The 14534-nt window shown below is 39.9% G+C and overlaps 1 protein-coding gene across 6 annotated transcripts in view; it reads left to right on the top strand.

The window, feature by feature from the left end:
* The window catches only part of FGD4 (FYVE, RhoGEF and PH domain containing 4), a 217671-nt gene that overhangs the window by 155757 nt on the left and 47380 nt on the right, over window positions 1-14534 (top strand). For all 6 annotated transcript variants that reach the window (XM_050918294.1, XM_050918313.1, XM_050918332.1 and 3 more), the window contains one exon: window positions 3209-3686. In XM_050918294.1, coding sequence (XP_050774251.1) covers window positions 3209-3686 — 478 coding nt within the window. The remainder of the gene's footprint in view (window positions 1-3208; window positions 3687-14534) is intronic.

Genomic DNA, 14534 nt, shown 5'->3' with positions numbered 1-14534 from the left:
GAAGAAACATATTTATAATACACCTCTACTTTGATATAACACTGTCCTTGGGAGCCAAAAAATCTTACCGCATTAGAGGTGAAACCGTGTTATACTGAACTTGCTTTGATCCACCGGAGTGCGCAGCCCTCCCACCCCCTCCCAGCACTGCTTTCCCACTTTATATCCAAGTTCCTGTTATATTGGGTGGCGTTATATTGAGGTAGCGATGTACTATAACAAACTTTTTATATCCATGTCCCAGGAGGTTTCCATAGTTCTCTATACACATGAAAGGTCAGTTCCTCTACTCAAGATATGATGTGTGCGAACATAAATTTAAAAGAAAAAAACTGGAATAACTACCATCAGAAGAAGGAATAAATTTTAAGTGAACATAATCTCTGGTGTTATCTTCATCTTAAAAGGAGACATATCAAATAAAAACAAACCCCAGGTAGCTCTTTGTTTAAACAATTGGATAAATGGTCCTAAATATTATACGGTGATCTTTCAGAAAGCTGTAAAACCTCAGACTGGGCCAATTCTAGGAGCAGCGAGAGTTGTGTAGTGGGTATATATGGCATTGGCCTTCCAGTATCTCAAGGACATCAGCATTCTGAAGGAACATTTTGTACACGAATGTATGATTTATTATGCCTTGCCAGTCTACTAATTTAGGGCCAATGTGCACACATGCATCAGAGGGCAGAATTTGGCTTCCAGGCAGTGGAATGTATCCTAAGATAGGAGTAGTCCAGTGCTGCAAGAAGAGACTTTTACTGGAAGACCAAGACTATCACAGGGATGATGAGCTTGATCTGTGAAAGGAAAAGGAGCCTCTAACCTACTCGAGATCTCATCTCACTGCTACACTGCTGTGACAGCTGTGAATAGGGAAAGGGGAAATATAGTATTGGAGGATTTACAAGAATTCTTTCAGTTTAGTGCCCACCCACAATTTCCTTTTTGTTTTCCATTTTATAATTCTCCTAAAGTATCAGCCTCAGAATTCTTTTAACAGTCTGGTATCCTTAGGAAAGCTACTCTTACTCTTCCATCTGCTTTAATAGTTATCCAGTCTGGCAGTGACATACTATGAGGACTGTTTAACAAGAGAGGGGAAATGTCATGATGGAGCTGCTTGATACAGGATGGGTTAACTGACTCTCGTTATTCCACATGATGAATTTTCACCCATCCTTCAAACTGAACTGCTTCATTTTTTGTTAAGGAGGGAAATAAAAGAAATCCAAACGTAGCCATAGGACTTCCACCCCTTCCAGCTTTTTTCCAAGGTTTTATCTTCTTAAGAGAGATCTGAGATGATCTCATGCATCTCCTTGATGCTGGAAAAAAAGCCAGGGAACTTTCTAACTACCTTCTAATATCAGGGTCTCCTGACTGGGAATTGAGCAGGTAGTATGCTTTGATAGCTGTCCTCCTCAGGAGGTGGTCAGTTGGTTCCATTTTTGGGGATGTCTGAAAGGTTTTGAGAAGTCTGTACTATTTTGAGACCCAAGGGGACTATAGATATTATGCTAAACCCTATTATTCCCTATTTACAATGTTTGTTCACTTTTACTTATAAACAGTGGAATTGTCTTACATGAAGAGATAATTGATCGAACTATCTAGTGTTTAATTGCACACACTAGCCTGTACCTGATTTCTAGAGCAAGGCTAATCCTCTTTTGAGAAAAAGCCTCCATAATACACCTACCCAGTTCTGTGGTGTTATTGTGGGTTGTGAAAAGAGAATTTTTTTCATATCCTCAGTTGGCAATGTGTTGCTGCTTTAAAGCAGGAAGACTGATAGCCTCTGCCAATCTTTTGTCTTAGTATACCCAAACTGTGTAGTAGTAAATTGTGAATGTGAATTACAGTAATAGGTTTTTGTTAGCTTGCGCAGCACAAAAGCTAATAGAAATGGGGAATATTTAGAATGATTCTTAACTATATGGAGCAAGGTAATATATAATAGGCATAAAAAAACCAAAATGAATCTATAGGAAGTTAACTATTTTTATAAATGAATGTAGCATAATATGCATTTCACTGAGTTTTTAAAAGGGTATAATTGTCACAAAACAAATTGCAAAGCAATTTTTATTTGTTTACATGCTGCAAAAAAAAAAAAGCAAACACAGAAAACCAAAATCCAAATGAAATGCATTCTTCAAACCACCAATAAACCTGTAGAGTCCAGACTATGGTTGTAATCATTATTTTAAGGAAGAGTTATTTGGTAGTAAACCTAATGTTTCTAACCCTTCTAAATTAATGGTCTTCACATATTACAAACAGTGCAGTAGGAAAACTGCATTATTTATCACTTTATACAAAATAGTTTTGTCACCACAATTCTAAAAAAATTTTCTTTTTGGTAAATATGAATTTTAAGTAAAACATCAACATGCAAGTATTCCTTTTCATCCCAGTGATTTTACAATAGAGCAATATAACTTTATTTTATCGAGTATCTTTAATATTAACAGTAGCCCAGAGTTGGAACCATGAAAGAATACCGCAGGAAGATAAAATTTGGGGTACATACCAGGAACAGATGAATATTTGGGACTGACTTGAACTGATGAGGCCCGAAGAGAAAGAAAGCTTTTTTCTTGATAGTGACAAGGATCTGAAAGGGTAGCACTAAATAGATTGACTGACCTGCGATAAGTATGTGGAGCTAGATTAAGAATATAAAGCTTTTACTATATTCTGATAAAGAAAGGAATAGGGAAAAATTAAAAGAATGTTTCTTGCACACTTAAGTGTAGACATGGACAGAGCATTGGACTGGGATTTGTCCAGCTCTGCTTCTGGCTTGCTGAGTGACCTTGGACAAGTCACTTCACCTATGTGTCTCCGTTTCCCTGTCTGTACAATGGGGATAACAATACTGGCCACCTTTGTAATGTTCTTTTGAGTTCTACTAGTGAAGAGTGTCATAAGTTGTTTATTAACAGACAGATAATGGACACCATTTTAATTTCTAGAAAGATGTGTACTGTTGCCCTTGTGACTTGTTGAATTAAGTATGGCATTACATCATGGAAGGCCTATATTAGACATGTTCTGCATAACTGAACATTTCTAATATTAGCAAATAAAAAATACCTTTGAAGAAATTTAAAGTTGTGCAATATAAATGCCATGCTAAAATAAAACACTTTTCTAATGATTCCCTTAACTTTTTTTTTCTTTTTCTTTTTTAACCTTTTAGTCCCTCAAGTCCTAGTGATTTGAAGAAAGAATCCTCTGTTGTAAAGGTTGCTAAATCTCAAGGAAGATATGAGTCAGCATCACCTCAGCCAAAACTCATCTCCCAACACCCACTACAAAAGCAGGGAAATAATACAGATCAAACTCAGGTTGTACAGAAACACACGGCCAATGGAGTAGTAGCACAAAGCCAGATGGAATGCAATGACAATAAATTACTGGAACATAGCACCAATACATCCACTCCAGCTTCAGATATTGCAGTCAACAGTAACTTAGTAAATGGGGAACAAGAAAGCACTACTACAGAATCACTGCAAGCTACAATGATCTGCACAGGACAAACTCTTGACTGCTGCAGGACTCCAGGCAGGGACACACTGTTCCCATCTGAAAATGAAACTGTAGAAACTAATACTAATGTAGAGGAAAAACAGAATGAGGAACTCAGTAAGGAAGATGAGCATGTAGAAGCAAAGGTAAAATTACATTCTGTATTTTTTCCTTGCATATAACTGTTCCTGTGTTTTTTTTCCAGGTGTTTCATATTAAAAAAAAAAAGAAGTTTTATAGAACTATTCAAAAAGGAAGATGTTTTTATTTTTCCCCCCGATTTATTTTTTTAAACTTTGAAAAAATGTGACCAGCTCTGCAAATAAATAAAATCAAATAAAACCAAAAACCTTTCAACAATAGATTAGCCTTTTAATGAGGCACTTTTGAAAATGCTGAATACTTTTAACCTGTGGAAATAGACCCAGGTTGTGTGCTGTGCAGTGACATTATGATGTCCTAGTGCACCAAAACTGGGACTCCTCAAAGATCTTGAATATGCAAAATTTGGCAACCCTTTTTGGATATTTTTGGAAAAGACTGTAACTGACCTGAACTTGCATGTCTAGTCATGTTGTTTGTGCCATGAGAGAGGGTGGAGGAACAAATGATTGGAGTGGCAAAAAAACACACACTAACACAGCAGCATCAAGGTATCTGGAGACAGAACTGGCTTGTGAGAGCTTAGCTCAAGTATAACCCTCTGAATGGATCTAGCAAGACAATGGGAAGCCACTGGGATGTCCCAGCTAGACATAAGGGATGAAGAAATACATTTATCCCTTGTTGAAATCCCATTGAAGTCAGTGGAATTACACTGGGGATGAATCTGAGATTTCCTAGTAGAGGCTTCTTTTGTTGTTGTTAAGAGGAAATGAGTGGGTGAAAGTGAATTGGTCTTGGAAAATAGAACTGCAAAAAAAAAATCATATCCTGTTTCAAAATTCAGATGACTATGTAGTACATGAGGCACTGTATTGTAACAAAACCATGGCCAGCTAGATTTGTGTGACTGCTGCTTTGCTGCACACCAGAGTCACTTGGAACTTCAGAGGGAAGAGAAGAATAGAACCCAGCTCTTGGTCTTGAAAGCACAGCCCACTAATACTTGAAGTAAAAGACAATCTCTGGTAACGTAGGGCCTGTCAGACAGAATTAGCAATGCTCAATGTGTATGTCTCTCACACTCCCCCACCCACCATGTGTGTCTCTCCCTACCTGTCAGTTTCCTATAGGATAATGTATTTTAGCAGTTTGTGAGTGTAGGCGTTCATGATTTTGTACTGCTTTTTTTATCCCTGATGTGTATTTTGTTCCCACAGATTTTGTCTTGCATATTTTCTTTTGGGTTTTCACTTATGGAAGAAACCGCATATCACTGAGCATTTAATTTTGCATAGGAGGTGATCCTGTGTGTGTGCAGGATAAACAGTGCATAGTAAACTTTCACATGTGCAGAGTTGAATATCTTAGCCAGTGAATGGGAGGTTATACTTGTTGCTGATGAAGAGTGTTAGGATCCCATCTCTGCATAGATCTGATAGGAATCCAAGGTACCTTTGCCCTGCCACACCTTCTATTATATTTCTTTGCTTCCTGTTCTGTGATGCCTGTTTCTTTTTATGTGCATGTCTAGTCCAGTACAATACACTAGACACTCCTTAGGCAATACAGAATGGGAATCCAAATTATGCAACAGGTGTTAGCAGTATGTACAGGAAAAGGCAGAAATGTGAGGCTGCTGGAACATAAAATACAGGAAGGAACTGGGCAAAAGCCTGAGGAAAATGCTAACGAGAGCAATCCCATCTGTGTCTGCTCTTGGCCTCGTGGATAACAAACAGATGTTATCTGGCCTAACTGACCAAAAAGAATAGGTATAATATTTGAACCAGTTAAGGCTGGATGCTTTATCCTTTGATGCTAGAAGAATAAAGAAGCAGACACAAAAGTCAGAATGGTTAAAATCTAGAACAGTAATACCAGCCCTGGAATATTCAACACCCAGTATATTACATTAGAGATGGCAGCTGTTTCTGAACTATATATTCGTTTGCAATATGAACAAGACCTTCATTCTGTCCTGGGTGCAGATATTTGTTACCATCTTCAAGAAACTGCAGAAGCAAATGATGTTGTGAATGAGTATGGAAGAGAAATGCATGTGAAATTTTATTTTTGCATAACATCCTAAATTGATAGCAAAAAAAAAAAATATAACAGGACAGTGTAAATGCAGTCTAACAATTATCAATAGCAGTAGATATTTTTCTTAACATAATACAGTGGTTCCCAAACTCTGTACTGTGGTTCCCTTGGGGAGCCATGAAGAGCTCATGCGTGAGCCACAAGTGTTTGGGAACAAATTTTAATCTATATGGCTGTTTTTGTTCCTAATTAGGACACAATTAAATTGTACTCTCAATAATGCTGCTGTTGGGACTGGGGCAGCCTCTGTGTACTCCACTGCAAGGGTGGGCTCTCAGCTGAGAGCCCCTTGCTGGAGTATATAGTACAGAAGGTATGTCTGTAGTGCCCATGGACTCTACATCAAAACAACCATCCGTCCTCCCCTCCCTCTCCCCCCACCGCCTCAGCTCAGGGCTAGAGACTTGGACTAGTGGGCCTTACGCTAGCACTCTAAAAATAGCTGTCTAGACAGTTGAGGCTTGGGCTGGAGCTCCAGGCCCTGAAGCCCATCCTCCTCTCTGCGCTTCAAAGCCCGACCTCACAGCCTAAGCCACAATGTTTACACAGCTGTTTTCAGAACAGTAGTGTGAGCCCTGCTGGCTAGAGTTGCCAACCCTCCAGGACTATCCTGGAGTCTCCAGGAATTAAAGACTAATTTTCAGTTAAAGATTATATCATGTGATGAAACCTCCAGGAATACAGCCAGCCAAAATTGGCAACTCTGTCACCAGCCAAATGTGTCTACTCGGACTGGGGGACTGCTGCGTGAAGTATAAACATATTGAAAGGCTCCCAGCACCAGTGCCAGCAGATAAGGCAAGGAGACTGAGGTAGAGACAGGTGTGTCTTGTCTTGATAATGGAATGATTTTTGCCATGTGCTAAGCCTACATGTAGCATATCTTTGACCAAAGAAGGTGATTTTAATAAAGTTAAACAGAAGAGGAAGAAAAGTAGATAACACAATGATATTACATTAGATCTGGATATTCATGTTGCAGTATTACTGCAGAACATCTGCAGTTACAGTGTGTCATTTATTTTCAAATGTTAATAACTGAAAGTATGACGCTAAGAGCATTTAGAAACCAACACCTGGAATTCGTGAACAAAAGCCATGATTTTTCCTTCAGAAACTAGAAGAATTAAAGCATCCTTCCCTCTGCTCTTCCCTCCCCCCCAAATCATGTCTAAAGAGGAAAATCCTCAGAGGCATCTTGTGGCCAGGCAGATTACAAAAAGCAAACAAGCACACACCATTTGCAGGACCCGTCTCCTTCCAGAAATAATAGACATGTAGAATTCTGATTTGGGAAACAAGCAGCCATGACACTGAAAAACCATTTCTTTATCAAATAACACCTTCCATTGGTGCATTTATGACCTTGCAGAAAACATCCAGGATCAGTTGATAGAACAAATTTAAGAAGAGTCAATATTTGCACTGCAGCTTGATCAGCCACAGACGTAGCTAACATGGCTCAACTTCTGTGTTATCTGAGATTTATAAAAGCAAGTACAATAGATGAAGGACTTTTTATTTTGCAAAGAAACCCCGACCTGAAGAACCAGTGAGGAAATACTCATGATGGATGAAGGTCTTAACTGGGCTATGTGTGATGGGGCTGTGCATGGATGGGGCAGCAGCTATAACTGGAGAAACTATTGGGGTTTCAGCCATGGGTAAAGCAAGTGGCAACAGCAGCAATGTGGAAACTGGATGATTCATCGCCAAGCTTTGGCATCAAAGAGGTTGCACCCTGAAATACATGAAGCCCTCAACATTGTTCTTAAAATAATATAATAAAATCCTGGGCAGTGAACACGTTTTTTAGTATAATGTGGTGAGATGAGTTCTGACTACATTCCATTCACAGTAAAGTCAGGTGGTTGTCATGTGGGAAAATGTTACAACACATCTTTAAATTGATTGATAAAATGAGAATTTCCCCCTTGGGAAAACGGACCTTGCAGATTACGTTTGTAAGGGGGGCTTCTTGACCGCATTTAACTGATTTACCTGATGGACATATTAGGCAAATTGAATGCAAAGAACCTAACACTTCAAACTAGGAATACAGATATACTAGATATGAAAGAGAGAAAATCAGGGGATTTATAAAAAATGATCTGTCTTTGGAGATGCCACACAGAAAAGAGTTACTGAGATGTTTCCAGATTTAGAGATGTTATCAGACTTTTAATTTTTTTTAAGAGGAAAAGTGATCAAAATTCTATTGAGACCAAATATTAACTCATTTTTTCTGGATTGTATTTCCATTTTGATGAATACTTTCCTGGAGTTGGACATGAATCTCCAAATACCAATTGGAGTTGAAATCTGATATTGGTAACAGTTGACTCCATTCCAACCTTAGGTATTTCATCTTAAAAAAAAAAATCGTAGAATTTTCAAATAAACTCACTCTGAAGACCAAGTTTTCAAATCCAATAAACCAGGAATTCTAGATTTCTGTTAGAGAGTACAAAGAAGTCAGTGATAAAGCTATGAAAATACTGGTTCTGTTTTCTCCTAGTTATCACTTTAAGGCTGAGTTTTAAGCAGTGATTTCTGTGAAAACTAACCACAGAAATTGTTTACACTTGGAAACTAGCAGATATTCAACCAAATATTATACAACTATGCAGTTTGTAATGGGCCCACTCTTCTCACTAAAATCTTACTGTGTCTGAACATGCCAAAAATCCATATAATCAAATTATAGTTTTAAAAACCTAGATTAGATCAGTGTGTATAATTAAACTGTAGACATTTAAAGTCACCGAAATGTTCACACTCTTGTGTCCTCCTTGAATCTAGTGTCAAATACAAAAAAAAAAAAAAAGGGTGTGTCTAATCACCAAGTTTTAAGATGAGGCAATGGAGCAGCGGTACTAAAAGCTAGAGAACCACTGTGTAGACTACCAGCTCTATTCCTTGGCCACCAGTTTAATGCTTTGAAACAGTCCTAAAATTCAAGAAAAGGGAAGGAGGGGAGGGAAATATCCTTTCTTTCTGAATTTATGTATCTTAAGAAGATAAGTAGATTTGATCCATTGCTTCAAGGATGGAGGTGAGTTTGAGGCTGGGGAGTAATGTGAAGCCAGAGCTCATAATTGAGAGCTAATTCTGAATGCACTTCCCTGTTCCTTTTCTCAGTTCTATAGCAGGTAGATCTGACTGAGGCATTATGGAATTACAGGTTGTAAAGGGGTCCAGACAAAATTGTGACTAGACTTGGCAAAGGGTTGTTCTGTTATTGCTGCAAAAAAATCCTGTATGGAACTTGTTGAGTTTTAAACACTTTACGGGATGTAAGAAAAAATCAAGAACTGCAAATAACGCATGACAAAAGACCTTTAAAGAGAAGATCTTAAGAAAATTGCCAGTCCTGCTACAGCAATACCTTCTGTAATAGGATTTTTTTTTATACACCGGAAGGCTGAATAGTACAAGAATGCCACAGCTGTATGAGAGAACATTCTGGGAGAAGTGTTCCATTAGAACTAACTGAAGACACCTCTCCAAAAAGTGTCTGACTACACATTTTGAATGTAATGGAAAATCAGAATATAAATGATTGTGTTCTAGAGAGTTGAAAATCAATTGTATATTTTCAGTAAATATAACATTTGTTTGACATGTTCTTTTAGTGGCAGTGCTGCAGGCTGCAATATTGTAGACACACTTAAGTATCCCAGAGTTCATGCTGCAGATGTGATGTGGTGCTTTTGGTCTGTGGGTCTGTGAAGAGAGAGGGAGAATTTCTTGTAAGATGAACTTTCTGCCGGAAAAGGACACGCCTTTTGCCACATTTTTGAGAGAGAAAACAGCTCTCCTTTATCTCTATGCCCCAGGCTTTGTCTTCCCTGAAGGGGCAGAAGTCAGAGTGTGATTGTTGCTGCATTTCCCTGGGAAGGATACTCAAAATTTCATCCCTTTAGCATTTTTTATAGGGGTGACAGCGGTATCTTAACTAGTGCTGTCCTATCTTCAGGGGTAATGAAATCTGTGCCCTTTCTTGAAGGTGAATAGATATACAATACACTTATGTGGGTAATATTTGGCAGCTTGAGGGGAAGCTGAAGAGAGAGATGTACTTATAAATAAGATGATGATGCCAGCTCTCATGATTTTATCTCAAGACTCATAATATATGGTGTTGGCTTTAAAGCCCTCGCTGCTGGAACCAAGAGATTGCATGAGACCATCAGTCTTAATTTAAATTAAATTTCTAGCCCACTTGATCACAGAGAAAAGCTTGAAAATGTAGAGTCCATGTGACTTAAATGCTCAAACAGAAGTCAAATAAAAAGGAACTTCAAATGAATTATATTTTTAAATTTCATTGCTTTTAGGTCACTCGTCATTTTTGGGGTCCAACTAATGATTTTTGAACAAGAGTTTGGCAGTAGTGGTGATACATACTTTGTATTTTTTCTCTCCACCCTTCGTATGTCAGTTGTTGTATTAGATTGTAAATTCTCTTGAGGCAAGGACTCAATCTGGAAAGGAAAGAATCATATTCTATATTCCCATACCCTCTTCATGTTTGCTGGCACAACTGGAAAAGCTTTGTTGGTAAGAGATTGATATTAGTTTACTTCGATCTGCAAATTTCAGTGGAAACTGCCTCAAATAAATTAGGATGTAGTTCATAGAAAAAGTTTGATGTAAATTCACAGGATGTGTAAATCTATTGCAGGATTATGAAAAATGTCTACATACTGCTAATATTTTAAGTATGGAAGTTTGTTTTTAATCTCTGCAGACTTTTTTCTCATCATGGCTTAATGTCTCAGTTCAGGCAATAACTTAAATGCAAACTATTTGTTTTTTCATTTTGTATCACCGTGAAATGATTCTGAGGAGGAGTAACACTAATAACTTTGTAGTAAGAAATGTGTACCCAGACCACATAGAATGCATAATTTTAGACTTCATCTGTAAATTGATTAGTTATTTACAATCCTTTCTGATGCATAGGTTTTGTCAGTTGAGTTGGGTGAAACAGGAAAGGTTTCACCCAAGCTCGTCTGGGTGGTTAAATATTTTGAAAAAACCGTTTGTTGAAAGACTGAACACAAAAGTTATCTATTCCAAATTACTGGTTGGAACAGGTAACTCATAGCAGCATAGGGTTGCCAGGCATCCAGTTTTTGACCGGAACTCCTGGTCAAAAAGGGACCCACCCTGGTGGCTCTGGTTGCCACCACCAACCAGGTCGTTAAAAGTCCAGTTGGTCGTGCAGCAGAGGCACAGGGCTAAGGCAGGTTCCCTGCCTGCCCTAGCTCAGTGTGGCTCTCGGAAGCACTGCCAGGTCCCTGCAGCCCCTAGATGCATGGTCAGCCAAGGAGGCTCTGTGTGCTGCTCCCGCCCCGAGGCCCAGCTCTGCAGCTTCATATTGGCTGGGAACAGCAACCAATAGGAGCTGCAGGGGAGGTGCCTGTGGGCGTGAGGGCAGCACATGGAGCCTCCCTTTCATCTAGGGGCTGCAGGGACCTGGTGGCCGCTTCCCAGGAGCCATGGTAAGCACCGCCAGGACCCCTCACCCCAAACCCTCTCCTGTATCCCAACCCCCTGCCTCAGCCCAGAGTCCTCTCTCACACCCAAACTCCTTCCCAGAGCCCGCACCCCCTCTCCGCAACACCTTGTTAATCAATATTTTGGAATCTTATAGTTTTCATTTAATATTAATATTTTGTGTATAATAGAGAATACTTCTTTTTCTTATGTTCCTTTGTGATATTTCATGTAATAGATGATTTCCTGGAGCTATATCAAGCCATCCATTTTTTTTAAGCAGACCTCTTTACTGAGGTCAGTAGATAGTTTTGCTTAACCAAGAAAGCATGCTGTGGCTCAGTACATTATATATCTTTCTTTTCTTATTTGTATGTTCCATTTTTGTTATATAAAATTGTAAGCTTTTTGTATACAACTAAAAGAAATCTAATTATAAATCATTAGAAATTTGCCACAATACTGATCATAGTCAGAAAATGTTGGGTTTTTTGTTCTGTTTTGTTTTTTACAAAATATGCCTTGTTTAGACTTTTGTGGTTGGGGGACTAGTCAGGACACTATGAGGAGAAGGAGAATCTGGGGAGCAGAGGAGAGTGAGGACGTGCATGGGGATGGCAGTGGCAGCAGAAGGCTGAGAATAACTTAATCGGGGTATAGAGTGGGAGACTAGGAGAAGGTGTGGTTGGAGTTTGAGGGCTTGTCTACGTGAGCAAATTTACTAACATGATTCTGGTAAATTATACTGCTATAGTTACAGCAGTATAACTCCCTACATGGACACTCCCATTCTGGAATAAGAGCACCTTTGTCTAGTTTACCTTATACCATTTCCAAAGCAGCATAAAAGCAAATGATATAATTAGGATGGTAAATTTCCCCATGTAGACCAGCCCTGATGGGCACAGAGAAGAAAGGTGCAGCAGGAAACAGAGGAGACGTAGGATTCAGGAGCATATTTAGTGGAGAGCGGGCAATGTGGGAGCAGGAGAAGATGAGGGGAGGGGGAAATTGGGCGTCCATTTACCACAGGGTCCAGAGAAGAGACTGGAGAGGAGAATGTGGGGTGCAAGAGGAAGGCTAAGGTGGTTCAGAGGAACATAAGAGGTAGAAGAAGACTAAACGAGATGGGAAAATGAAAAAGTTCAGGAAGAGACTAATAAGGCTTCAAAGGAAGAGAAGGTAACTGTGGGGAAAATATGAAGGGGAAAAAGAGGGAAAATATGGGGACAGGAGACAGAAGTCAGTGGGATAGTGAAGGAAATGGAACTGGGGGGAGAGCAGGGTGGTGATCCAGCGGAGGACCAAAGAGGATAGAATGGCAGCTTCTCCACCCTAGGGGTTAGGAGATGGCTCAGAGTGGAAATTCATGCACATGTTTGTGTGGTGACAGGTTTTAGAGTAGTAGCCATGTTAGTCTGCATCAGCAAAGACAACAAGGAGTCCTTTTCAACTGTTGAGAATAGGCCACTTCCACCTTAATTGAATTTGCCTCGTTAGCACTGACCTCCGACTTGGTAAGGCAACTCTCATCTTTTCATGTGCTATAATATACATTTTGCTTATTGTATTTTTCACTCCATGCATCCGATGAAGTGGGTTTTAGCCCACGAAAGCTTATGCCCAGATAAATTTGTTAGGCTCTAAGGTGCCACAAGGACTCCTTGTTGTTCATGTTTTGTGTATGTTTCAGGTTAAATTTTGGACCTGAAATGCTCTCACCCTTTGGTTGTGGGAAGCTTCCCCTTAAAAGGGCAAAAAGCAGATGGCGAACTTTTTTTAAAATGTATTTGGCTTAAAAATGGTAGGAGTTTTTTTTAATCTCCCACATTTGAGGACCCTAACTCACGATGCTTTTAATGCTGCTTGGCAATATCGCAGTTACATTATTTTAACAAGTCTGTTCTTTTAGCTGCATGCTTTTTCCTTTAACTAGGTTCTGTAATGCATACAAATATGCAAATAATGTGGACTTAAAATAGTCCCCTGAAAATATGTAGTGAAATGGTTCTTCACGCACACTTGGGGAAACTGCTGGGATATTTTATTTTTTGGGGGATGCGAAATAATTTTTGCAGAAAAAACAAGAATCTTTGTAGCCTCTGAAGTCCAAATGTAAGACTTTATCTGTAAATTATTACCAGAGGTGAAAGTCCGGCAAGACCCAGTATGCTGTGCCGGACTGGACCGCCTTCTGCAGCACTGATTTAAAGGGCCCAAGGCTCCAGCCACTGTGGCGAGCCCCGGGCCCTTTAAAGCACTGCCGGAGCTCTGGCAGCTGGGCTCAGACAGAGATTTAAACGGCCTGGTGCTCTGGCCACTGCAGGGAGCCCCGCGCCCTTTAAAGTGCCCCCGGAGCTCCAGTAGCTGGGCTCCCATGGTGATTTAAAGGGCCCAGAGCTCTGCAGCAGCCGGAGCTCTGCAGCAGCCAGAGCCCCGGGCCCTTTAATTCACCTGTGAGCCCTGGGGTTCCCAGCCGCCTCTGCACCTAGTAGCTCCAGGGTGATTTAAAGGCCCTGGGGCTCCCAGCTGGAGCTCCAGGGCCTTTAAATCTTGAAAGGCCTCACCTCTTCTGGTTGAGGCCATGTCCCTGCTCAGGAGTCTGGCATACCAGTAAGTCATTTAAGTTACTTTCACCCCGATACTAACCTACAGCATCCTATAGTTTAAGCTTTTCTGGTCTCTGCAGTGCTTCTGAGTGCATGTAGACTGTAGGAGTGCTATTTTATAAGCTCTAGTAATACAGTGGCCATTATACGGGTAAGCAGATTCAATGGAGACTATCTTGTCGAAGCAGCTACTTAAGTCTGAAGGGAGAAGTTTTGGCATGCAGCAATATGATTGGTGGCAGCCCTGAAGCTTAGGACTGAAGTGTATTTCAGTTACTTGCAGATACTAACATTTACAGGGATGGTAATAGCATTAAAGCTTGGGTGAATACTACAAAAAATGAGCCGCTAACGGACTATCGAATAAAAGCGATGTACTTCAGTGTTCTGCAAACATTTGCAAAGATGTCTGCAGCATGTGTGTGTGTTTGTTTGCTGGAAGATTTGCACCAGAAATTACTTATTCAAACCTTCCTCTTAATAAAAGATTTACTCTTACAGCCAGGTAGTGGAAACAATACTTTGGATGAAATCGTCACCCCAGAGAAGCCAATAACACAACTCCCATTGATTTAATTGGGCTGAGATTTCACTCCATGTGAATAAGGTGAACAGCCACACAAGTGAATAGTAGAACTGTTCAAAAATTTTCCTATGGAACGTTTTTCCGTT

Source organism: Gopherus flavomarginatus, chromosome 1, assembly GCF_025201925.1.
Source record: "Gopherus flavomarginatus isolate rGopFla2 chromosome 1, rGopFla2.mat.asm, whole genome shotgun sequence".
Classification (NCBI taxonomy): Eukaryota; Metazoa; Chordata; order Testudines; family Testudinidae; genus Gopherus; species Gopherus flavomarginatus.
Note: the sequence above shows the minus strand (reverse complement) of the source record. Positions and strands in the feature narration are given on the sequence as shown.